Genomic DNA, 25403 nt, shown 5'->3' with positions numbered 1-25403 from the left:
TTCTCCCTCTAGAAGGGAGGGATAATATCCTCATTGCCAGAAATGGTATGGGGTTATTATTCCAAAGTGTTAGACACCTTACACGACATGTTTCGATAAAGCCAAACCATAGTTACCATAACCGTTTAAGATTATAAGGTACTTTAAGAGTATATGGTAGGCTATATCATAGAACAGCTATAAGGACATGGTTCCGAAAGCTGCAGACAGGCTCAGCTCATGCTAGAGCACTATCTCACATGTTACCAAGAACTCTGCCTCCAGGATTGTTAAGGCCTGCCATAGGAGTGGCTGATAGGTACACATGTGTCTATATATAAGGTAGGTATAGGAATACTACACCTAAGCAAGGGGTGATTACACGACCTTGCCCCAGCTGAGTTTTCAGCCAGTTGTGTCATAATGCCAGGCCAGGGATGGCATAATACATGCTGCAGCCCCTGGTAGGCCTAGAGTACACCTATGCCCTGGGTACCTAAGGTACACTATACAGGGGCCAATAAGGTGATCCTTAACCAATTGGGTTATGCACCTAAAGTACATAGTATACATTTAGAGAGAGAACAGCTGGGCTGTGGGTCTGATTAGCAGGCCCACAGCCACATCTAAGTCGAAAACCAGTGAAGCAAAAGCAAAAAGTGGGGGTGAGCATAGAAAGCAGACCCTACTCTCCTACACAACCCCCCCCCCCCAACTTAGGGACATTAAACTAACCTTGACCAGTTGAGTCTTCATGTTCTAAGTGGAAATATCTGGAGAGTCCATCTGCATTGGCATGGTCAGTCCCAGGTCTATGTTCCACTGTGAAGTCCATACCCTGATGGGAAATGGACCACCTAAGAAGTTTGGGATTTTCACCCTTCATCTGATTTAGCCACAAGAGGGGCTTATGGTCTGTCTGAATCTTGAAGTGAGTGCCAAACAAGTATGGCCTCAGCTTCTTCAGGGCTCAAACCACAGCAAAGGCCTCCCTCTCAATAGCTGACCAACGTTTCTCTCTAGGGGTCAGCCTTCTACTAATAAAAGCAATGGGCTGGTCTTGACCATCTACATTCAGTTGTGAAAGAACAGCTCCCACACCCAACTCAGAAGCATCTGTCTGGACTATGAACTCTTTGGAGTAGTCTGGACTTTTCAGAATAGGTGCACTGCACCTGGCCTGCTTCAGGTCATCAAATGCTTTTTGACAGCTTACTGTCCACTGAACTTTCTTTGGCATCTTCTTAGAGGTCAAGTCATTAAGTGGTGTCACAATGGACCCATAGTTCTTAACAAACTTTCTGTAGTACCCAGTCAGGCCCAAGAAAGCTCTGACTTGAGTCTGAGTAGTTGGAGGAGTCCAGTCCTTTATGGTCTGGATCTTGCTCTCCAGTGGTTGAACCTGACCCCCACCGACTAGGTGGCCCAGGTATACAACCTTGCTCTGCCCTATCTGGCACTTAGTGGCCTTGATAGTGAAGCCTGCCTTTTGCAGGGCCTCTAAAACATTCCTCAGGTGGACCAGGTGATCCTCTCAGGTGGAGCTAAAGACAGCAATATCATCAAGATAAGCTGCACAGTAGTCATCCAGGCCTGTAAGGACTTGATTCACCAGCCTTTGGAAAGTGGCAGGTGCATTCTTCAAGCCAAAGGGCATTACCACAAATGGATAATGTCCTCCTGGGGTCGAGAAAGCAGTTTTGGCCTTTGCATTCTCAGCTAGTCTGATTTGCCAGTAGCCTGCTGTCAGGTCAAATGTACTCAAAAACTTGGCAGCTGCCAATCTGTCAATGAGCTCATCTGCCCTAGGTATTGGGTGGGCATCTGTCCTAGTGACAGCATTGAGACCTCTGTAATCCACGCAAAACCTCATCTCTCTCTTACCATCTTGGGTGTGAGGTTTTGGCACAAGAACTACAGGACTAGCCCAAGGGCTCTCTGAAGGTTCAATGACTCCCAGCTCCAACATCTTTTGTACCTCAACTTTTATGCAGTCCCTGACATGGTCAGGTTGCCCGTAGAGTTTACTCTTCACAGGCAGACAGTCACCAGTGTCCACCTCATGGGTGCACCAGTTTGTCTGACTTGGGGTCAGAGAGAACATATGTCTGTAGGATTGCAGAACTTGTCTGCAGTCCTGTTGCTGATCATCAGTGAGGCTGTCAGAAAAGACCATACCATCAACTGAGCCATCATCAGGGTTCTGAGTCAACAGGTCTGGGAGAGGGTCACTCTCTTCCTCCTGCCCCTCATCTGTAGCCATGAGTAAGCCCATGTCTGCCCTGTCAACATATGCCTTCAATCTGTTGACATGAAGCACCCTGTGGGGGCTTCTGGGAGTCCCAAGGTCCACCAAGTAGGTGACTTCTCCCTTTTGCTCAACAATAGTGTGGGGTCCAGACCATTTGTCTTGGAGTGCTGCTGGGGCCACTGGCTCCAACACCCACACTTTCTGCCCTGGCTGGTACACAGTCAGCACAGCCTTTTGGTCATGCCAAGCTTTTTGGAGTTCTTGGCTTGCCTTAAGGTTTTTAGAAGCCTTCTTCATATACTCTGCCATCCTGGAGCGGAGGCCAAGTACATAATCCACTATGTCCAGTTTGGGTTGTCTGAGAGGTCTCTCCCATCCTTCCCTTACTAAACACAGGAGTCCCCTTACAGGATGCCCAAACAAAAGCTCAAAAGGGCTGTAGCCAACCCCCTTTTGTGGGACCTCTCTGTAAGCAAACAGAAGGCAGGGTAAAAGGATGTCCCATCTTCGCCTAAGCTTGTCTGGTAAACCTTTTATCATCCCTTTTAGGGTCTTGTTGAATCTCTCCACAAGCCCATTGCACTGTGGGTGATAGGGTGTAGTGCACTTGTAGTTGACAACACACTCCTTCCACATTGCAGTCAAATATCCTGACATGAAGTTGGCACCTCTGTCAGACACAACCTCCTTTGGAAAACCCACTCTGGAGAAGACTCCAAGTAGGGCTCTTGCCACAACAGGTGCTGTTGTGGTCCTCAGGGGTATAGCTTCTGGATACCTGGTGGCATGGTCCACTATCACCAGTATAAATCTGTGCCCAGATGCTGTATGGGGGTCCATTGGTCCTACAATGTCTATCCCCACTCTCTCAAAGGGAACCCCGACCACAGGTAGTGGTATGAGGGGGGCCTTTGTGGTGCCACCTGATTTGCCACTGGCTTGGCAGGTGACACAGGAGCGACAAAACTCCTTGGTATCTTATGACATATGAGGCAAGTGAAAGTGAGGGACAAGTCTGTCCCAAATCTTATTCTGGCCTAAGTGTCCTGCAAGGGGAATATCATGGGCCAAGGTAAGAAGGAAGCCTCTGAAACTCAAGGGTATGACCAACCTCCTGGACGCACCAGGCTTGGGGTCTCTAGCCTCTGAGTACAGCAGCCCTTCATCCCAATACACTCTATGGGTACCTTGAGCATTCCCTGCAGCCTCAGCAGCAGCCTGCTGTCTGAGGGGTTCAAGAGAAGGACAGTCTAATTGTGCCTGCCTCAGATCTGCCCTTGAAGGTCCCCCTGTCCCAAGAAACTCAACCTGATCAGGTTCCAGTTCTTCTAGGACAGTTCCTTCAGGGCTTTCAGAATCATCCTCCTGTGAGGGCTGATCCACCACCTGAGTCAGGGGGGAAGGCACAGCCTTTACACTACTGCTCTTTCTCTTGGGTTGTGTCTGGTCCATTGTCCCAGGATCCAGCACTTGTTCAGTGTTACACTTTTTGGCGTGTGACCTGGTCACAGTAAGGACATGTGCATCTATCTCCAGCATTTCTGCATGGGTCCTATACTCCACTTCAGACCACACTGAAGTCTCAAGGTCATTTCCCAACAGACACTCTACAGGAAGGTCTGAACTTACCACAACTTTCTTGAGGCCAGTTACCCCTCCCCAGGAGAAGTTAACAATTGCCACACTATGGGAGGTAGTGGCATTTCTAGCGTTGGTCACTAGGTAATTCTCACCTAGCATGATCTGTCCAGGGTCCACAAAGTCAGGTGTCACCATTGTGACACTAGCCCCAGTGTCCCTGTAGGCCTGAGCCATTCTATTATTGATGAAAGGAGTCTGTCTGTACTTGCCCAGGTTACTGGGACCCACAGTAGAGGACCAAGCTATGTCCCCATCACAGATCAGAACAGCCTGAGTAGGTATCCTGACTAGGCCAGAATCCTCCTCAGTTCCCAGGGTTAACCCTACTACACCCTTTTGCTGGGAACCACCACTTACAGCTGGACTAGGGGGTACAGTTGCCTTAGGGGCAATGTTGGCTGGGGCTTATCCTTTTTGGTGCACTCACTAAACCAATGTGAGTTTGACTTACAATAGTTGCACCATGGTTTCTTTTGGCCATCTTTCTTTTTATCCTTTTTGGGACCACCCTCCCCCTAAGCCTTTTGGGGGCCTGGTGAAGACTTCTGGTCTTTTTGTTTCTGATCATTACCCTTCTGGTCTGCCTTTTTCTGATCACCGCCCTGGTTCTGGTTTTTCTGCTTAACTCTAGTCCTGACCCACCTATCTGCCTTCTTTCCCAATTCCTGGGGAGAAGTTAGGTCAGAGTCAATCAAGTGTTGATGCAGCAGCTGGTTTTGACAGTTATTAAGGATTTGTTCTCTCATGATCAAATTATACAATCCTGTATAGTCCTTAACCTTACTACCCAATAACCAGCCTTCCAAAGCCTTAGTGGCACAATCTACAAAGTCAGTCCAGTCCTGAGTCTGTGTCTTCTGGGTATCCCTGAACAACAACCTGTATTGTTCAGTGGTTAGGCCAAACCCATCAATCAGAGCACTCTTCAGGACAATATAATTGTCAGCATCCTCATCACTAACTGTGAGGAGCTTGTCTCTACCTTTCTCAGAGAAGGAGAGCCACAAGATAGCTGCCCACTGACTTTGGGGTACCTGCTGCACTTTGCAGGCTCTCACCTAAGCAGTTATCCGTTTGTGGATTTCATCCCCACACCTGTAGGGAGGGACAATCTTGCTCAGGTTTCTATTATCATAGGTCCTGTCTCTATCCTTTGGGATATTGCTGCCACCAGTGGGTTCTAACCCAATTAACTTTTGCTCTCTGGCCAGAGCAAGCTTCTCTTTGGCAAGGGCAAGTTCTTCCCTTTCAATCCTCAGATTGGCTTCCCTCATTCTGGCCTGATGCTCTTTTCTCTGTGGAGAAGAGGCATGGGAGCTATTAGAGACATGGGAGTGGATTGATTCCCTTGAAGGGGATCTTCCTCTCCTGCTTCTCTGCTTAAGTCCACCTGAGGGTCTGAATGGGGGGACCCCATTCAGACTCCCATGTAGGCTTAAGTTAGCCTGGCTAAGTCTTCCTACTTTAACCTGGCTTTCTACCTCTTCTTCTGAAGTCTCCTCTGACTCATCTGTATCAGTATGGTGAGGGGAATCTCCTGTAGAGGGTAGGCCCTCATTGGTGCTTAGGGTACCATCTTGGGAGGCATTCTGAATATCATATTCTTCTAGGAGCTCTACTAGATAGATGAGGGTAGGGTTTGCACCCTGTTTTAACTTTCTGGAGGTACACAATTGTCCATCTCCTGAAAAGTTAGGATATCATATCTGGAGGGTATCTTTCTAGGAAGACCCTCCCCTGAGAGAGTATCATCTTGATCTCCTCTCAGAGACATGATCTAGTGAGGGTGTGGTGTGTGCACCTACCTACACTAGTTGTATCTACTAAACCTCTCTAGTAGTTGTAATCAGGGTGTGCTAGACCCTTCAACCTACAACAACTAAGTCCAGTAGGACTTAAGTATTTATAATCTATGTTATATGTACCTAACAATATCTGTGTGATCTTTCAATTTAGTATCTCAAGATTACAATGGTATTAACAACAGCAAGCTCAGATCCCAACCGCTGCTCACCAATGTGAGAAGTTGGCCTGATATATGATGTCACTAATTCTAGTGTACACCTTGTATCTGTCCAAACAACCCTTATGGTGATTGGTTGTAAAGTCAACCTTATAGACCAGCTATACTAGTGGTAGCATGGACAAGAGCAGTCTTAGGCTAAACTGTGTATGGCATGTGAAGCCAGCTGTTATACCATTTGTAATCCCTTGAATACCAAATGAAAGGACACCACAACAGATATATATATAAAAATAGAATGTATTTATTCTAGTCAAACCCTCAGCACTCTTTATGAGATTCGAGGTAAGTACAACACAGTCTTATATAAGCATACATTAAGTCACACAGGTAAGTAATACAGTTAGGCCCTAGGGGCCACGCAAACCATATACTAAGTAAGTGGTATAAGAACCACTGTCACGAACACAGGATAGGCCTAGGCCTATGGAATCGCTGGGGCTACACTATACTACCAACGGTTAGGAAGTGGGAGGCCCACGGGATTCAGGTGCAGAGTGGAAACACTCACACGTAATGCGTAAAAGTCGATAGAAATAGTAGTTATTAAAATTTAACAGTTTTAGGACACTTCTGGAATAGCTAGAAAGTCGAGACTCGGAAACTAGACCCTAGGATAGTCAATACCCTTGTGAGCACCGGAGTACTCAAGTTACCTAGCCCACGGGCTGCGGGTGCATAGGTGTGAACTTGCGTCGGGTTTCGTCGTTGACTTCTATGGATGCCTGAAGGAAAGTTGCTGACAGGCAGTCAGTGAAGAGTGTCCGGTGGATCCCAAGGATGGAATCAAGAAGGAAGGATACCTGCAAGCAGAAGGGACAGAGTCTAGGTCACCAGCCAGGAGCCGGGAAGGAACCAGGCGATGTCGTGCAGATGAAGGTGAAGAGGTGAAGCTTGTCGCAGCAGCCACGGGTACCAGGAGGTGTCGAGGATGACCAGGACCAGGAGGTGAGCTGTCCCACGAAGGCTCTTGCTGTCGGCGGCGTCGATGTCGAGCTAGGACCCAACAAGCCTTGGCAAGCGGAACCCACGCAGAATGGAGGACTTGCTTCTGGTGCAGACCAGGAAGGTCTGGGGTGCTTCTCTTTCACAGAGGAGCGGTGCCAGTCTGGAGGAGCCGGACCAGCAAGATGAAAACAAAGGTTTGTCGTCGCAGAGGCTACTAGCCAACGGGCCAGCAACCGGACAACACGTCGAGCAACTCAGGTGCAGAAGGGCCCCACGCAGAACACGTGAAGTGTGGGGAGCTGATCTTCTTTGCAGATGGTGCTCGGGATTGGGGCTTCTCAATTCCCCAAGCACAGCCTCGAGGAAGCCTAAGAAGTCGCGCCAGTCAGTTACTAGCCACTTTTCCCAAGTCACCGGTCCCATGTCCCTCGTCGCCTCCACGGGTCTCAGCTTCGCTGGAGATGTGTATCTGGTTCAGAGGTGTCTGGAAGTCTCGGTGCTGGTCAGTCTCTGCAGTCTTCCCTCGTAGGATCAGTCGCAAAGCCAGCAGCGGTCGCTGGATGGTGCCTGGTTGCCCAGGGTGGTCACTCCTTGGCCACAAGGGAGATTTCTTCAGTCTTCTTCCTGAGGTCGAATGTCGAAGGTCCAGAGTTTCTGTTCAAGTTGCATATTCAGGTTAATCTAATTTAGCAGGGCTCAGCTACCTACTGATATACTGGGCTAGTGGGCTGGGCTAACTGCAAGGTCCCTCCTATGGGTGGGACCAGGAAGGGGAGTGGTTACACCCCCTTTCCTTTGTCCAGTTTCGCGCCAGAGCTGGGGCTGGAGTGCCCCAGCGCCGGTTTGAACTGGACTATGCATGGGACACCTTGTGTGCCCCAGGCATGTCTCATTCCTTTCAGCCCACCCTGCCCCAATACACTAAGGCCTGTCTGGGGTGGTGCTAGCACCTCCCAAGGCAGGAAACCTATTGTCCAAGCCTCCCTCGCCGGAAGGACTCCCAGCAGCAGGAGGTCAGACTTGTGTCTGTGGCAGCAGCATCCATTTTGTGATGCTGGGGCTCTGGTTAACTTTAACCGGGTAAGTAGGTTTCAACATGTCTTCTCCCTCTAGAAGGGAGGGATAATATCCTCATTGCCAGAAATGGTATGGGGTTATTATTCCAAAGTGTTAGACACCTTACACGACATGTTTCGATAAAGCCAAACCATAGTTACCATAACCGTTTAAGATTATAAGGTACTTTAAGAGTATATGGTAGGCTATATCATAGAACAGCTATAAGGACATGGTTCTGAAAGCTGCAGACAGGCTCAGCTCATGCTAGAGCACCATCTCACATGTTACCAAGCACTCTGCCTCCAGGATTGTTAAGGCCTGCCATAGGAGTGGCTGATAGGCACACATGTGTCTATATATAAGGTAGGTATAGGAATACTACACCTAAGCAAGGGGTGATTACACAACCTTGTCCCAGCTGAGTGTTCAGCCAGTTGTGTCATAATGGAAGGCCAGTCCAGGGGTGGCACAATACATGCTGCAGCCCCTGGTAGGCCTAGGGTACACCTATGCCCTGGGTACCTAAGGTACACTATACAGGGGCCAATAAGGTGATTCTTAACCAATTGGGTTATGCACCTAAAGTACATAGTATACATTTAGAGAGAGAACAGCTGGGCTGTGGGTCTGATTAGCAGGCCCACAGCCACATCTAAGTCGAAAACCAGTGAAGCAAAAGCAAAAAGTGGGGGTGAACATAGAAAGCAGACCCTACTCTCCAACACTATGTATAAGAACTGACAGCGCGCGAGGGCGGCGTCTAAGTACTCCGACGTCATCACGACGCCGACGACGGACGCGGAGCCGCAGACGACGCCTAGCGACGCACAAGGGGTATTGCTACAAAAATCTTTCCAGATCCAGCCTGACGCCTGGGTATAATCTAAGGTGAGGAATCTGACTAACTAATGTTTCTTACAGATACATCGTTACCGAAGGTAAGTAACTTGTTCATCAGGATTCCAGACTCACCCACTGGTAAATCCAGAGGAAAAGTCTGTGTGGTAGTAACAATGATCAACAAGTAACCTTTATGAAGGAGCTTTAATGGAGCATCCACACATCTTTCAACTCCACAAAGCAACTGCCCTTTCCCACATTTAGAATTTAGAACATGGCTTGAAAATAAACACCATGACATAACAAAGCTAGCTGAAAAGCTAGACTGTACACTACAGTGCACACAATATGTACAGAATTCTTTCATTTAACATTTTTCGACATTACTGCATACCTTCCTTCCTTATTACCAAAAACACACAAAAAAATAAAACAAGCATTGGCTTAGCCAATACGTCTAGCTTTTGGGACCTTATAAGTATTTAGTTATGCAGCACAATATCCTTGGTGCGACAACATCAACTGATTAGTGTCCTCCTTCTTAGCGACCTGTCGTTGCCCCTGGTGGGCCCCTGCATCTACTCCTAGCCCTCCTAGCAGCTGTTTTTCGAGGAGTTGCTGTAGCCTCTTCATCAGGAGGGGGCTGCAGAGCCGGTCAGCGGGGCTCCGATGAGGCCCTGGGAGGCAGCGCGATCTTGATAAGAGTGACCACGAGTGCACGTCTCATTATAGTAGTGACCAGAGATGTGGACGGCAAGCGACTTCTAGAGTCAGACGATTAGGACAGCGCCCCTGGGGGATTGGCTGGGATCCTCGGGCCACGTGAGGCCTGCATCTAAGATAGAACATCCCGGACCTAGCCCCACCGTCTTAAGGGGAGATCTCTAGCGGAGGGTCCCAAAGGAATGCGGGCTTTCCTTAAAGGCCTTGTTTGAAATGGCCTGCCTGAACTGACTACCCTCGGAGGATTTTTGTATGAAACGGCCTGTCTGAACTGCCTTCCCCCTGAGGATTTATAGACACTGATTGCGTTCTTGGAGTTTTTTCTTCTGCATCTAGCCCACACATGTGGCTGCTTAATTTGCCCTATCACCGCATAGTTGGAGATGCTTCCGAGTGACGGTCAAGCAATGTGTTTGGGAACTGACGGCGCAAAATGGCAGAGCGCGAATGGAGCCACCATTTTGTTGTTTCTTGTCCTCTCCGTCGGTCCGTCCGACTTCATCCTGCCGACCCTCAGACATTGCTCCTCGGCTGGACGGCCCTAACTCTTTCTCCCCCCCCCTAGGTCCCTATATCTCCTATAACCTATCTCATCTCTCTCCCCTCCCTCTCTCTACCCCCTTGGATGTCTTATTTCTCCGTTCACTCTGTGGATAAGTAACATACAATCGTTTTCATCCTAATCGTTGTGATAATAGAACCCTGAGTGAATTTACTATTTTGCATAGTTAAAACTCTAACCACTAGTATATGTAGTAGTTTTTGGTACTTGATATCACCATTCTGTGATTCTGAGCTTTTTGCGTTTGCATTGATCTCCCGAGTAACTCTACAATGTATTTAAGTCCTTTTCTGCTATCCGTATCTCTTCTTTGTGGGACTCTTCAACTTGCTGACTCCCTCCCTTTGTCGTCACTGACCCTTACCTTTCGTGGATCCTGTCTTTTTCTGGATCGCTAATTTATGTGGGTATTGTATGTGTTATCTTGCTGTAATTAATGCAATTTTCTTTTGCCGTTTGCTCCCCCTCTGTTGACCTGCTAGTTATGACCCTCCTCCTAGCCACCTGTCCCTTTTTGCCCTTTGACTAAGCTCTCCCTCTCCCCTTGTTGGGGTAAGATCTAATATTCTTACTCTGGAGTCTCAGTGAACCCTATGAGAGAGTCCACAGCGTCAAGGGAACCACGCACAGCTGTGGCATGGTATGGCGCCCTTTACCAAAGCACTCCCTCTCCCCTTGTTGGGGAAGGATCCAGTAGGTAGACCTTGAAGTCTTAGAGACCCCTCTGAGAGAGTCAACCGCGTAAAGCACCCTCCCCCCCCTCTTTTCATGCTCTCTCTCTCACCTTCCCCTCCCCTCATTCATTTTTTGTCTACTTCCCCTGCTCCTTTCCCCTCCCCCCTTTATCTCTCCCCTTGCTGCTACGCCCCCTAGCCCCCTGTCCCTTGTGCCCTTTAAGCACTCCTTCTCCCCTTGTTGGGGAAAGATCCAACTACTTATACTCTGGAGTCTCAGTGATCCCTCTGAGAGAGTCCACAGCGCTAAGGGAGCCACTCACATTTGAGGCATGGTATGGTGCCCCTTGCCAAAGCACCCCCTCTCCACTTTTTGGGGAAGGATCCAGTAGGTAGGCCTTGGAGTCTCAGAGACCCCTCTGAGAGAGTCCACTGTGTAAAGGGAGCCTCTCGCATCTCAGTTGGGGGAATGATATCACTTCCCCTGGGATCACAGCTTACTGGACTTTGGATGCAGCTTTTACTCGTCTACCGGTTTGTGCCCCCGTCACCCTTCCCCCTCTTCATTCATGCTGTCTCTCACCCGCCCCCTCCTCTTTCCCTCCTTCATTCGTTGTTTACTTCTCCTGCTCCTACCCCCTCCCCCCTGAATCGCTCCCTTGCCTACTTTTTCCCTTACGCATATGCCCTTTTTGTTTGTCTCGACCGATCATGTAACTATGTAGCTATTCTCTAAGAACTGTGTAACCTTTGTAACAATGTAACCTGCAACTATGGTCTGTAAAGCGCTCTGATACCTCCGGGTCTAGCTGCGCTATATACAACCTTTCAAATAAAACAAACAAATAAATAAATAACTGTTGCATGGCTAAACACTTAAAAGGTCCCAAAGGCGAGACCTATTGCATATGCCAATGCTTGTTTCATTCCACTTTACAGCCCTGCAAGCACTATTTTCATCCGCTTTTGGGGAACTTTTTGTATGTTTTGGCTGCACAGCGCTTGCGCTGTGCTTGTTTCGTTTGTCCCCCGTTTTCAGTACGCATTTATCCAACGCCCTAATCTCCCTGCGTGAGCAAGCATTTCAAGCTTTCACAATGCAGCCCATCCTTCTCCTCGGCCCCCACAGCTTATACCGACAGGCGCACACCATGAAAGCACGGCTTTTGTAACACTGTTATTTCATATATGTTTGTTTCCCCTATTTTATGGCGTTTCTCAGATAATAGAGACACTGTTTAATCTCTATTTGATAGGCTTTCACTTTTTAAATCTTACATCTTAGAATAATATTAAATTCAGTGCACTTAACGCAATTTGTGTGCTTGTTTCTATGTGAAATTCTTACACCAGCAATGCATGTCCTCAGTAAGGCTCGCTAAATTCCTGGTAAACATTTCTGCCATAGTATGGTCCAGTCTCTGACATTTTGCCTAAATAGGACAATGGCTCGTGAGCACAAAAGACTTGGCATCCAATTTTTTTAGGGACATGAAGGGGCCTAGTTTGAGAACATTAATTATCTCTGCATCAATTCCACTTACATTTAGTTCAAACATAGAAACAGAAGAGAGAGTGTATGTGTGCGCACACACACACACACACACTCACACACACACACACACACACACACCACCACCACCACCCCCCAACCATCTGGTGGCCATATGAAGCGATCACCATGACTTAGGTTGTAGTTCTCTTGAGGCAAACATCCGCAGTAGGGATTCACCATTGGGAAATACTGTAGACCAAAGCTCTTTGAAGTAAGAGGAGTGAGCACCCATGCTTGGCCTTCTCTTTAAGGCCTATCAAACGATCACAAAGCAGTTTCTTGCCTTTGCGGTTGAGCTGGGGGTTCACAGGGTGGTAAGGCACTGGATCTGGTCTGCTTCAGATCTACATGATGCAAGAAAAGCGTGTTCTGCGCGGTTCAAGTCGAATCCAGTCCGGGGTTTTATGGACTCTTTCAGTCATATCGGACAGACAGCTGACGCCTGTAAAAGGGTTCATCTAGCTATGGGAGCCGGGGGGAGATAATATTATTTACTTTCTTAATAAGGCCTTAAGGAGTATAATCTTTAATATATTAAATATATTTATATATATATATATATCGTATTTCCCTATAGAAAATTATAGATATCTGTTTTATTTGTCTCCACAAGACATTACTAGTTGACATCATGCATTCATTCACCACAATGCCTTATAAATTTCACATGTTCTAACATGATCCAACAGTTGTCAAGACGTCCCACAGCCAACATGTATTTTGCACGTTATCTCTTCATTCGCATGGCGTGGGGTGCCAGTGTTGCTAAAGGCAAGCACCTTTATCGAATGCCTCTCAACTCAATATCTTTAAAGATGGGTGTTGTCTGAAAGTCTGTTGTTGAGCAGCTGTGACTGTCTATCTCTTTTCTAATTTCTTCCCTTGTCTCTCGCTCACACTCCTGGTCTCCTCTCCTACACTGCAAGTCCCACCTTTCATCTATCCCTTTCTCCACATCACTCTCCCAAACTCTTGCTATTCATATTTTGTTTGCTGTCTCTCATTTGCTCCCTTTGTCTCTTCTGCTTTCTTATTCACCTTCTGTTTTCTTTCTCTACCCCCCTGGCTTTTTGGCTCTGTCTCTCTGTGACTCTTTCTCACTCGCTGTCTGTTTCTTGCTTTGAGCCTGCCCCCTCGCTTTCTCTCCTGTAGCTCTGTCTCGCTCTTAATCGCATACTCTGTCCGTTGTTATTTCTGCCTCCCCACTGCACACTTGTGTTGCACCCCTCCACCTCATGCCCTCTTCCCGCTGTACATTGTTTGTCCCCCCATCTTCGCCCTCCTCCCAATTCCTGCTGTTTGATTTACACCCACCTTCACCATTTTTCTTCTCGCTGCTGTGCAACATGTGTAAAAAACATTGACCAAACCAATACATTTCCCTAGGCTCACTGTCCTCAGCTTCTGTCCAGCAGCTTCTTTGAACTGTCTCTTGTGCTTAGTTTTCCACATCAGCTCCTAAACCCTGCATTATAGAGAGGTGAGATCACCAGCCCACCTCTAAGTTCTGTTTTATGAAAAGGGCGGCGGGGTCAAATAAGTGCATGTATTGGAACATCTGCAAATTAAAATGTATTCACTATAAGGTTAATGTGAAAGGCGCCCTTAAAAAATGCAGATGTTGACACACATGATTCTTTTAATATATTTTATTGGATTTTCTCTCCATTTGTTAAAAACAGGTATGACTTATTGCTGGAAATCGATAGAACTACCCATCAATGAAGCAATTTTGGTCTCTGTCTTAAAAGTGGAAAACCCTAGCATGTTCTATGTTCAGCTGAAAGACAATCAAGGTGAATAATTGTTTGAATATTTTAAGTTATAATTAATTCTGCGTTAAAGTAATACATTTTAATTAGCAATCAGCTACATCTAATACTGTATTTAACTTAGTGTTAAATTAAATGTGTGTGATGTCGTGTTTTGTTGTAATTTTATATGTAATACTATTTTGTCAAGCAAGAGAGTAAAATGTTTAGACCTGGTATTTATATCTATGCTTTTGTTGCATCTTTACATGTTTAAACACGTTGCAATAATTAAAACTATTGCTAAGACAAAGTATTTACCAATAACTATAAAAATGCAGGTTTTCGTGTAAAATAATTGCGCAATGGGCATCTTTGTCAGAACCCATATCAGAGGGCCACAGGGCAAACTTGTGCTACTGGGCCCAAACGTGGGGGTTGATGACTTTTACTGCGGATGTCCCAGTGTCCGACCTGCTGTTGGTCCTGAATAAATGGGCAAAGTACTACCTCGTCCAGCACTTGACTGTCAGTGGTAGCTCATTTCGAGCAGTCAAAGGCTTAGCAGGGAGAGGTAAGTGCTGGGAATCGCAGGTTAATAAATCAGCATGAAAACATTAGTAGCAATAAATGGGCTGTCCAGTGAAATACAAGCGTTTATGAAAAAGTTTGTATTTAATTTAAATGCACAAAGCATGTATGACACACTAAATAATCCACACAGTCCTCTTAAGGTCAGCGTCTTAAAGTTCTCCTGGGCGGACTCCCCGAGTCCCTCACTCCTTTCTGGTATGGAGGATTAGTCCCAATTCTATACCGTAGATGACTCCCTGATGCAGTCCCTCTAGTCCCATGCACCCCAAAGTCTTATTCTTTGCCTTAAGAGTTAAGGTTTAGCAATATGAAGGTGCTCAGTTTGTGTAAGACCCCAACACACCCAACAGCCTTTACCAGTCTTGTCCAACATGATGGCAGCCCGCTTTCGATCCCCTAACTGAGGGCCTGTGATCTTTAACTGTCATTCTGTGCTGATGCAACAGCTTTCTCCGTCTTTGGACTTTACCTGTTTGTCGGACATTCATGCTCAGCTACAGTGATGAAGGGTAGGGGTCCCCTCTGGCTTTCTTGGTGCGACAAATCAGGGCAACAGCCTGAGTGCACTGTGGCTCCTTTCTTGGTCACACAGGGGTCTCTGGCCCCTGCCTTTTTGCACGGGCAACTGGCTGATCCCCATGGGATCGCAGACTTCAACACACACGGGCGACAGCTAACACTGCTCAGCAACCACTTCCTGCTCATGTACAATGGCCCTAACTTCAGGGTGGTCCCTTTCCTACACAAAACACTTAAGGGGGGGGGGGGTTGACAGGGAGCGTTAAAGGAAGAGGTGGGTCTAGTACCATTGCTCACAAGAACTAGGATGTACTCACTGGTTGGTCCTAGGCAGAAGACTGTAACTTACTTGGTTACATAGAAAAGAAGTTTGAAAATGGTCTCTATATGTGCTTCCAGTCTGATGAAGATGGGGGAATTTCTCCTTTAGAAATTAGTGCCTTCACACACTCTTGCGAGTGTCATGCTTCATCATCAGGTGTGGCTCCTCGTGGGGGTGGCGCTGCTGTCCTCCACGGGCCCCACAAGAGGGCTCTTTGTCGGAGATCTTTTAGGAGACGCCGTAGTTGTGCATGTGGGTGTGTGAGCCTAAAAGGTAATGGTGCAAGTGTATTAAAATTACCCCACCGGCACCCTGAAGTCAATTTTTATTCGTAGGTCCTAGAGGTAAATGTAAAAGAATTATCCTGGGGAGATGAGGCACCTCTATTAGCAAATATGGTAGAGGTTGAGGTATTACTCTGCTGCTCTCAGTATCCGTGTATGTTTATGAATGTGAAACCTGGTCGACATGTTTCGTGCTGGAAAAGAGGTACCTAATGGATTCTGGTGCGCTTCGTCAGGACCGTGCAGTGAGAACTGGTGAATAATAATAAATATAAAAATAGGAGCAGGGAAACAAACACCCTATATTCCTATAATACCTCTATTAAGGCTTTGAGTGAGTTATAGTACTCATAGGAGCATCTCAATCGTGTTCCTATTATTACCTGGAGGGAAAAAAAACAACAACAGGAGTTGGAGACAAACATTTAGAGACAAACATAATTTGCAGTGAATACAAATATATCCACATTTAACTTAATTTGAGCAGCTGTGTATAGATCACAACATGCACCTTGTTGCGGCAATTGTGGAAAAACGTGCCATTTCATTTTATCATACTGCCACCTGTACATGTATTGACAGAGCAATCTGTCTATAGCTGTGGGTTATAGAGAGGTCTAATGCGTAGGCCTCAAGTTGACTGTGCATGTTGTGCTTTAGCCCATGTGAATAACTCGAACTCATTTGTTTGAGTCATGGTGGCCATCAATGGTTAAAAAATAAGCAAAGCGCGATTCGAAGATGTAGCGATACAAAGGGGCATGGTGTCCCTTGTGCATAAAGGCAGGTCGTTACCTCTACTACGGTTTGCAAAACATTCTCTGTAAACATAGCGTTACGTGACTCTGTATTTATATATTGAGAAAGACGCATATTATCACATAAAGTAATACAACCATTTACCCCTTCACAATAATGGAGTGCCTCAACGGCGAGTCCCCGCAGTCTCGAAGAGGGTCTCTGTAGGATAATAAAACCTCCATGAGTCTCTAAGCATGCTTCGACATACCTGTTTGTGATAAGAGTCAGCAGAGCATTACTCACGAGATCGCCCCTTTGATGTGGCCTTAAACCTGCCCAGCCGCTGGGTGAATGCCGGAGGATTGCCAGCAAGCAGCCGGCCTGTTAAGACTCTGTCTCGGGCGGAAATGAAGTAGCTCCGCCTGAAGGCGTGGTTACGTCGGCGTTAGCGGACGTTATGGCATAGAACTAGCACGTCAAATGTGCTTGGGAAGGCGGCCATATTGGGGTTATTCTGTATATCTACACAGATATACAAGTAGATTATCGTTATAGTAGGAGTTCTTATACACCATTATACTCGTTACACTGGGTTAGTTAAAAGGTCGGAAAATAAGGTCATTGAACGCTTGTGATGAACAAAGCTCACTGGATGGTATAGTGTGAGCATAATTGTGTGAGCAAAACACTGGTGGGGGGTTGGTGGCAGGCTGGAGGGAGATTTGGGGCTGGGGTAATGTAATGGGTAATGTAAGGGGTAATGGTAGACTGAGCAATGGCACGTTATACGATATACAGCAAGTTGTGGTAACAGCATTATTGGTGCAGCATTTTATGGCCTGGGGAAGGAAATGTCCTGATGCACATGAAATTAGAGGGGAAAGAGAATGGGCAGCAGTTACTTTAGAAGTAGGGGTGGCTTTAGTGGTATCACATTGGAGTAAGACTTCAGGCTCTAATTGGAGGTTATCTTGCATGATTGAAACTATCCCCTTGAGTTATGGCTAGGTTGCGTATGACATCTATTAACATCTGCGGCCTGAATGATAAGGCTAAAAGAAGGAGGGTACATGAAGAGCTTCGTTATTTAAAAGCAGATGTGTATTGCCTTCAAGAAACTCATGTTGGTAGAGAAGATAGGGCCTTGTTGAACACTCTAGGCTTAAAGGCTATCTGTCATACAACACAAGAAACCAGGACCAGTGGGGTGGCTATTTTAGTGAAAGGTGCCTCAACTATTCCAGGCCGCAGCGTGGTTGACAAGCTGGGTAGATGGGTGATACAGGAATGCAAGGCTGGCAGTGGCTCTTTTACACTATGTGTAGTATATCCCCCAGTGTTGGATGATCCAAGTGTTTTTAATTACTTGGCTGTTGAATTGCTAATGTGGCCTGGTCCTTTTGTTGTCTGTGGGGACCTTAATCTAAATGGGTCAAGAGGTGGGTTCTGCAATATAGAAGGCAACTATGTTGGACGAAAGCCACAATCATTTCGGGAACTTGGGCATCTGCGTAAAGAGCTTGGTCTGGTAGATGTATGGCATGAACTTAGGGCACCAGATCCAGGATATACCTACCACTCAGCTCCGCATGGCAGCTTTGCCAGGTTGGACTACTTTCTGGCTACACCTGTATTGGTCAGAGGGGCACGGGTGGATTTATATCCTAGAGTTGTGTCCGACCATAATCCGATTGTGTTCGAGCTAATAATTGCTGGTTTGACTCGTGTACCAAGAAAGTCGTCGTTTGAATGGGGGCTGCTCTGGGATCCTGATTATGTTGAACATATGCGGTCCTGGATTGCGCTTTTTCTTTCTATAAATAAGGGCAGTGCCGCGGAAGGGATCGTCTGGGACTCCTTCAAAGCAGGCATAAGGGGTGAAACCTTGAGCTTTAGCATCGCTAAACAGAAGAAGGCCCTTGATTGCTGGGGAGAACTATATCGTACTTTAATTACCTTGGAAATTAGATTAATTGGTGTTGTCCAAAATGGAAGAGATCCGGATCCTGTTTTAAACGAGATAGCCATCATTAAGGCCCGCCTAAACGAACATCATTCAGAGAAAATAGCTGGGAAACTCCTTGCTAGCGAACAGGATCGTTATGAATATAATGAGCGCATCGGGAGGTATCTGGCAGTCAGGGCCAAACAGCAGAGCATGGATTTTAATATTGGTAAAATTAAGAATATGAGCGGAAATATAGTCACGGAACCTGGGGAAATTAGGGAGGCCTTTAGGGAGTTTTACGCAAACTTGTATAAAGAACCGCTTATATCCGACTCGGCATCACCAGATAACCACATCGGATAAACATCATGGGTTTATCCCGGGGCGGGGAACTACAGACCATATCCAAAGGGTTATAACTATACTCGACGCAACTGAAGCTTTGACTAAACCAATGGCGGTCTGTTTTTTGGATGCTGGAAAGGCCTTCGACCGTGTGTCGTGGGCCTTTCTCTGGAAAGGGATGGAGGGTGTTGGATTGGGGATAAATTTTATCAATGCAATCCAGGCAATATAAAAAAGACCTACTGCCTATCTGAGTATAATGGGACAACAAACTGAACCCTTTGTAATTGAGAGGGGTGCAAGACAGGGTTGCCCTATATCTCCCCTACTCTTTGCGCTATTTATTGACCCTTTTATTAGAATGTTGGAAGTTTCACAAGAGGTTGTGCCTGTCACATTACAGGGGTGGGATACCAAGACCCTTGCCTATGCCGACGACATCGCCATAATTACAAGTGATCCAGATAGGGCTATAAGGGCTGTGGAGGAACTGGCTGAATTATTTGGAAAGGGGTCAGGATTCCTCTTGAACAAAACTAAAACTCAAATTTTAATCAATAGGCACACGCTAGCATCAGATATCTGGATTACAAATGAGGCTACGTATCTTGGTATTCGCATTACTTCAAAGATAGAATCGATAGTTGATAAAAATCTGTCCCCTATTTTGGTTAAAGCCAAGCTTGATTTTAAAAGATGGGATAATATGAGACTGTCGATAATGGGAAGATGTAATTTAATAAAAATGATCTTTCTTCCAAAAATATTATACGTGTTTAGATCTCTCCCATTAGAAATTAATGATATATGGTTTAAAAAAATTGATCGGATAACAGCTAGTTTTATTTGGGCATACGGGAAGACCAGAAGAGCGAACACTTTTATGTGTCTACCTAGATGTAGGGGCGGCTGGGCAATACCAAACTTCAGGCTGTATTATCTCTCAGCAGTCTTGCAGTGTTATCATACATTGTTCAGCTGTCGTACTACGGCACAGGATTCCAGCATCAGAGCACCCTCCATCTATGAGCTATTGCTTGGTAAATCTGCTCAGGGGTGTCTAATGATGTTCTTTGAGCAAAGCAATTTCAAACGTACCCGCTTTAAGATCCTGTATGCAGCTTATAGGAATTGGGGATTGGTTAGGAAAAAAGCAGGGGTGGGTAGGTATAGCCGATATACCCCTCTGATACAAAATGAGCAACTGCCTTGTATATTTCAAGACCGCTGCTTTAAAAGATGGGGGTGTAACGGGGTTAGCAGACTGAAAGATTTTTTGGTAGAGAGTTAGTTTGCTCCTTTTGAACTGGTCTGCGGTAAATTTAATATTTCACCACGAGATATTTTTTTAAATTTACAGCTCAAATACCGGTATTGGAGGTTATCGTAAAAGAAGCTATCCCTTCCATATCTCAGATATATGGCTGCTTATTGGAATTGGTCCCTGACGACCTCGAGAAACAGGATGGGAAATGGAAGGAGAAACTTGACTTGGTCGACTCAGGGTTTTTGGAATCACTGGAGCTAGGGGGCACAGTGATGTATGCCTCGAATTTGCAATCGCAACACTATAAAACGGTTTATGACTTGTATATAACCCCAGCAAAGATTGCAAAATGGGGCGGCACGGTTGGGACAAATTGCCCCAGATGTCATGCTCCAGGGGCAGACCTGGTTCATATATTCTACCCCTGTCCCAGTTTAAATCAAATAGAGCTAGAGATTGTGGGCTTTTTAGGGGAGATATTAAAAAGCGTCATCACTCCGTCCCCACAGCTTATGCTATTGGGAGTAGACAAAACCTACTTAGGACATGGGCTGGAATTGATTTTTTTATAGCTATGTCGGTGTATAGACTGTGTATATCTGCTGCATGGCTGGATAGACTTCCTCCGACATTCCAGCAATGGAAAGGCCGTTTCCTGCATGTATATCAATTTGAAATGGCCCTATATAAACTTAAGGGTATTCAGGCTAAACGAAAAGGAAGGAAGATGTGGGGACTATTAGCTGCATGGATAAATGAGTTTTAAGGTGTTTTTATGTTGTAAATTACCCCTAAACGTGATTCAAACTGGGTTAATGTTAAGCCGAGTATTACTTTAGCTTAGTTACCGGGATTTGAAGTATTGTTTGCTTAATTCTGCTTTGTATGCCTAATGATGCCTGTGGATATATGTACGTATACCTGCTGATATCGTTTTTGTATTGAGTGATATGGGAAAAAATAAAAATAATAAAAATTTAAAAAAATCAAAATCATTTACAAAAAAAAAAGAAAAAAATAAGAAATTAGTGCCTTCACACACTCTTGCGAGTGTCATGCTTCATCATCAGGTGTGGCTCCTCGTGGGGGTGGCGCTGCTGTCCTCCACGGGCCCCGCGAGAGGGCTCTTTGTCAGAGATATTTTAGGAGATGCCGTAGTTGTGCATGTGGGTGTGTGAGCCTAAAAGGTAATGGTGCAAGTGTATTAAAATTACCCCACCGGTACCCTGAAGTCAATTTTTATTCGTAGGTCCTAGAGGTAAATGTAAAAGAATTATCCAGGGGAGATGAGGCACCTCTATTAGCAAATATGGTAGAGGTCGAGGTATTACTCTGCTGCTCTCAGTACCCGTGTATGTTTATGAATGTGAAACCTGGTCGACATGTTTCGTGCTGGAAAAGAGGTCCCTAATGGATTCTGGTGCGCTTCGTCAGGACCGTGCAGTGAGAACTGGTGAATAATAATAAATATAAAAATAGGAGCAGGGAAACAAACACCCTATATTCCTATAATACCTCTATTAAGGCTTTGAGTGAGTTATAGTACTCATAGGAGCATCTCAATCGTGTTCCTATTATTACCTGGAGTGAAAAAAAACAACAACAGGAGTTGGAGCCAAACATTTAGAGACAAACATAATTTGCAGTGAATGTAGGAGAGTAGGGTCTGCAATCCTATGATCACCCAGATTTTTTGCTTTTGCTTCATTGGTTTACGACTTTCCCTGGCTGTGGGCCTGCCAATCAGACCCACAGCCTAGCTGTTCTCTCTCGAAATTAATACACATGTACGTTAGGTGCATCCACTAATTGGAACTGGGCCGCCGTGTCAGTCCCTGTCTCAGCATACCACAGGTATCCAGGGCATCGGTGTACCCAGGGCCTACCAGGGGCTGCAGCATGTATTATGCCACCCCTGGGTGGCCGCCCAAATTTGACACAACTGGCTGCACGACAGCTGGGGCAAGGTGGTGTAATCACCCGTTGCTGTAGGTGTAGTATTCCTATACCTAACCCTAAAATGGACACATGGATTCCTATCAGTCACTCCTATGGCAGGCCTTATCAATCCTGAAGGCAGAGTGCTGGGGATCATGTGGGACGGTGCTCTGGCGCGAGCTGAGCCCGTCGACGGCTTGCGGAACCAAGTCCTAAATAGCCGTTCCATGGTGACGCGGGCCAACTACCTTAAAATGCATTATAATCCTTGCGGTTATTTGCTAACTTTGGCATCACATCACCTACACATGTCGAGTAAGGTGTCATACGAATTGGAATACGAACCCCTCGCCAGTTCTGGCGACGGGGTTAGCATTCCACCCTTCTAGAGGGACACGACATGGAAGTAACCTTGAACCCCGGTTAAAGTTGACTCAAGCCTCAGCATCACAAAATGGATGCTGCCACCAGACACAAGTCTGACCTCCTGCTGCTGGGAGACCTTCCAGCGAAGGGGGCTTGGACAAAGGGTTTCCTGTCGAGGGCGGTGTTAGCACCATCCCAGACAGGGTTTGTGTATCCCAGGTAGGCAGGGCTGAAAGGAAGGTGATTGCAAGTGGCACCCCGGTGCTCACTGTGCATAGCCCGGCTCAAACCAGTTTCGGGGGCACACCAGCCCCTGAGCTGGGGCGAAGCCGGACAAAGGATAGGGGGTGTAACCGCCCCCCTCCTGGTCCCACCCAGAGGTAGGACCTAGTCACAGGCCAGCCCCTTGTTCCTAGAATAAAGGTGGGAGCGGGTCCCCTTCCCAAATTGGATAATTCTGAATCTTGAACTACTTTCCACGAAAGGAACTCTTGACTTTTCTGAAGACTCTCCCTTGTGGCTAAGGAGTAGCCACCCTGCACCAGCAGGCACCAACTAAGCGCTTGCGGTTTGCTGTACGTCTCTCCCACGGATCAAGACTGCCCAGCTCGACGAGACCCGGGTTCCCTGCCATCTCTGACCTCTACCTACATCGTCAGCCCAGCTGAGATTCGTAGGTGTGACGAGACCTGCGGGACCGGCCATCTTCAGAACCTGCACGACGCTTACCTAACACGCCCACCGAGGGACCCTCGAGTGAGTGTACCTAGGGTTTGAGAAGCCCTAACCCTGAGCGGCTCCAGCACCGAAGTCCGCCTCCCCAGCATCCACGAGATCTGCGTGGGAGCCCTTCTGCTCCTTGCTGTTCACCGCGTTGTCCGACCACTCGCCGACCGGCTTGTGGCCCTCTTCACGACGCACCACGATAGTTTGTTTCCATCACTGGTCTGGTTGCTCCAGACTGGCCCTTGCTCCCCTTCAACAGAGGAGTACCTCGGACCCTCCTGGTCCACTCCAGACGCCATTTTGACTCCACCGCGTGGGTTGCCACTGCCAAGACCTGCTGCCCCACTCTTGGGCCCAGCATCATCGACAGCAGACACCTTCGTGGGACAGCTCGCCCTCCATCCTAGTCGCCGCCGCGCCTCCTGGTCCGAGGAACAGCCGAGTCCGACGTCATCCACTCACCTGGTCGAGGTGACTTCAGCCGGTACCTTCCTGGTACCCGCACGATCGCTGGCTAGCGGTTGAGAACTGAGTCCCCTCTGCTTTCAGGTTTCCTTCAACACCGATCCAGGCTTGGATCTCGCTGAAACATCGACACTGGTCGCCTGCCAGCAACTTCTTCTTTCAGGCTCCTGAGACTACAACGAGGACTCCCGACATCTTGCCGAACCTCACGCAGCCGCAGCCTCTGGGCTAGGTAACTCGAGCATTTCGGTGCTCCATCGCAGGTTCGCTCTACAAGTGTCCAGTTCCTTTTTTTCGTTTAGTCCCACTGATCGGATCACTCCGGAATCAGTAACTCCAGACTCTAACCACTCGCATATCACTGTTAGCGTAGATGGTTTCTCGTGCCCTTCGGGCATTTGTGTAAATTGTGCAACTGAAGTATTTTCCAAGAGTTTTGTAGTGTGCTTAGCTCCCTGACTCATAAAGAGCCAGGGTAGTCTTGTTATAAATAAATATCTTTTATTTTCATAACAACTTGTGTGGTGTCCTTTCACATGACGTTCAAGGGGTATATGTGATGGTAAACAGCTGGCTTAACACGCCCTCTAGAGTTTAGCCTAAAGACTGCTCGTATCTACGCTACTAGGATAGCTGGTCTAAAAGGTTGACTTACAACCAATCATCAATAAGGGTCGTTTGGAATGATACACAGTGATCACTAGAATAGTGAGCACTACATATCAGGCCAACTTCTCACAGTGAATACAAATATATCCACATTTAACTTAATTTGAGCAGCTGTGTATAGATCACAACATGCACCTTGTTGCGGCAATTGTGGAAAAACGTGCCATTTCATTTTATCATACTGCCACCTGTACATGTATTGACAGAGCAATCTGTCTATATCTGTGGGTTATAGAGAGGTCTAATGGGGACGCGCAGCGGACGGCATACGGACTTGCCACTACAGCAACTACAGAGACCAGAGGGACCTGAGGTAGCGAGGGGCAGCGTCACCACCAGCGGCCCCTCCCCTTCCACCGGCAGGCCTTGAAATTGACCTCGCGCCTCCCGCTTCGCGGGACGCGCAGCGGACGGCATACGGACTTGCCACTACAGCAACTACAGAGACCAGAGGGACCTGAGGCAGCAAGGGGCAGCGTCACCACCAGCAGCCCCTCCCCTTCTACCGGCAGGCCTTGAAATTGACCTCGCGCCTCCCGCTTCGCGGGACGCGCAGCGGACGGCATATGGACTTGCCACTACAGCAACTACAGAGACCAGAGGGACCTGAGGCAGCGAGGGGCAGCGTCACCACCAGCAGCCCCTCCCCTTCCACCGGCAGGCCTTGAAATTGACCTCGCGCCTCCCGCTTCGCGGGACGCGCAGCGGACGGCATACGGACTTGCCACTACAGCAACTACAGAGACCAGAGGGACCTGAGGCAGCGAGGGGCAGCGTCACCACCAGCAGCCCCTCCCCTTCCACCGGCAGGCCTTGAAATTGACCTCGCGCCTCCCGCTTCGCGGGACGCGCAGCGGACGGCATACGGACTTGCCACTACTGCAACTACAGAGACCAGAGGGACCTGAGGCAGCGAGGGGCAGCGTCACCACCAGCAGCCCCTTCCCTTCCACCGGCAGGCCTTGAAATTGACCTCGCGCCTCCCGCTTCACGGGACGCGCAGCGGACGGCATACGGACTTGCCACTACAGCAACTACAGAGACCAGAGGGACCTGAGGCAGCGAGGGGCAGCGTCACCACCAGCAGCCCCTCCCCTTCCACCGGCAGGCCTTGAAATTGACCTCGCGCCTCCCGCTTCGCGGGACGCGCAGCGGACGGCATACGGACTTGCCACTACAGCAACTACAGAGACCAGAGGGACCTGAGGCAGCG

The 25403-nt window shown here is 47.5% G+C and overlaps 1 protein-coding gene across 2 annotated transcripts in view; it reads left to right on the top strand.

The window, feature by feature from the left end:
- Positions 1-25403, top strand: part of TDRD1 (tudor domain containing 1) — a 1654170-nt gene that overhangs the window by 1314113 nt on the left and 314654 nt on the right. For both annotated transcript variants that reach the window (XM_085603291.1, XM_085603292.1), the window contains one exon: positions 13938-14051. In XM_085603291.1, the coding sequence (XP_085459417.1) occupies positions 13938-14051 (114 nt within the window). The remainder of the gene's footprint in view (positions 1-13937; positions 14052-25403) is intronic.

The sequence above is a fragment of the Triturus cristatus genome, chromosome 1_2 (assembly GCF_964204655.1).
Source record: "Triturus cristatus chromosome 1_2, aTriCri1.1, whole genome shotgun sequence".
Lineage (NCBI taxonomy): Eukaryota > Metazoa > Chordata > Amphibia > Caudata > Salamandridae > Triturus > Triturus cristatus.
This window is presented reverse-complemented; position numbering and strand designations above follow the sequence as displayed.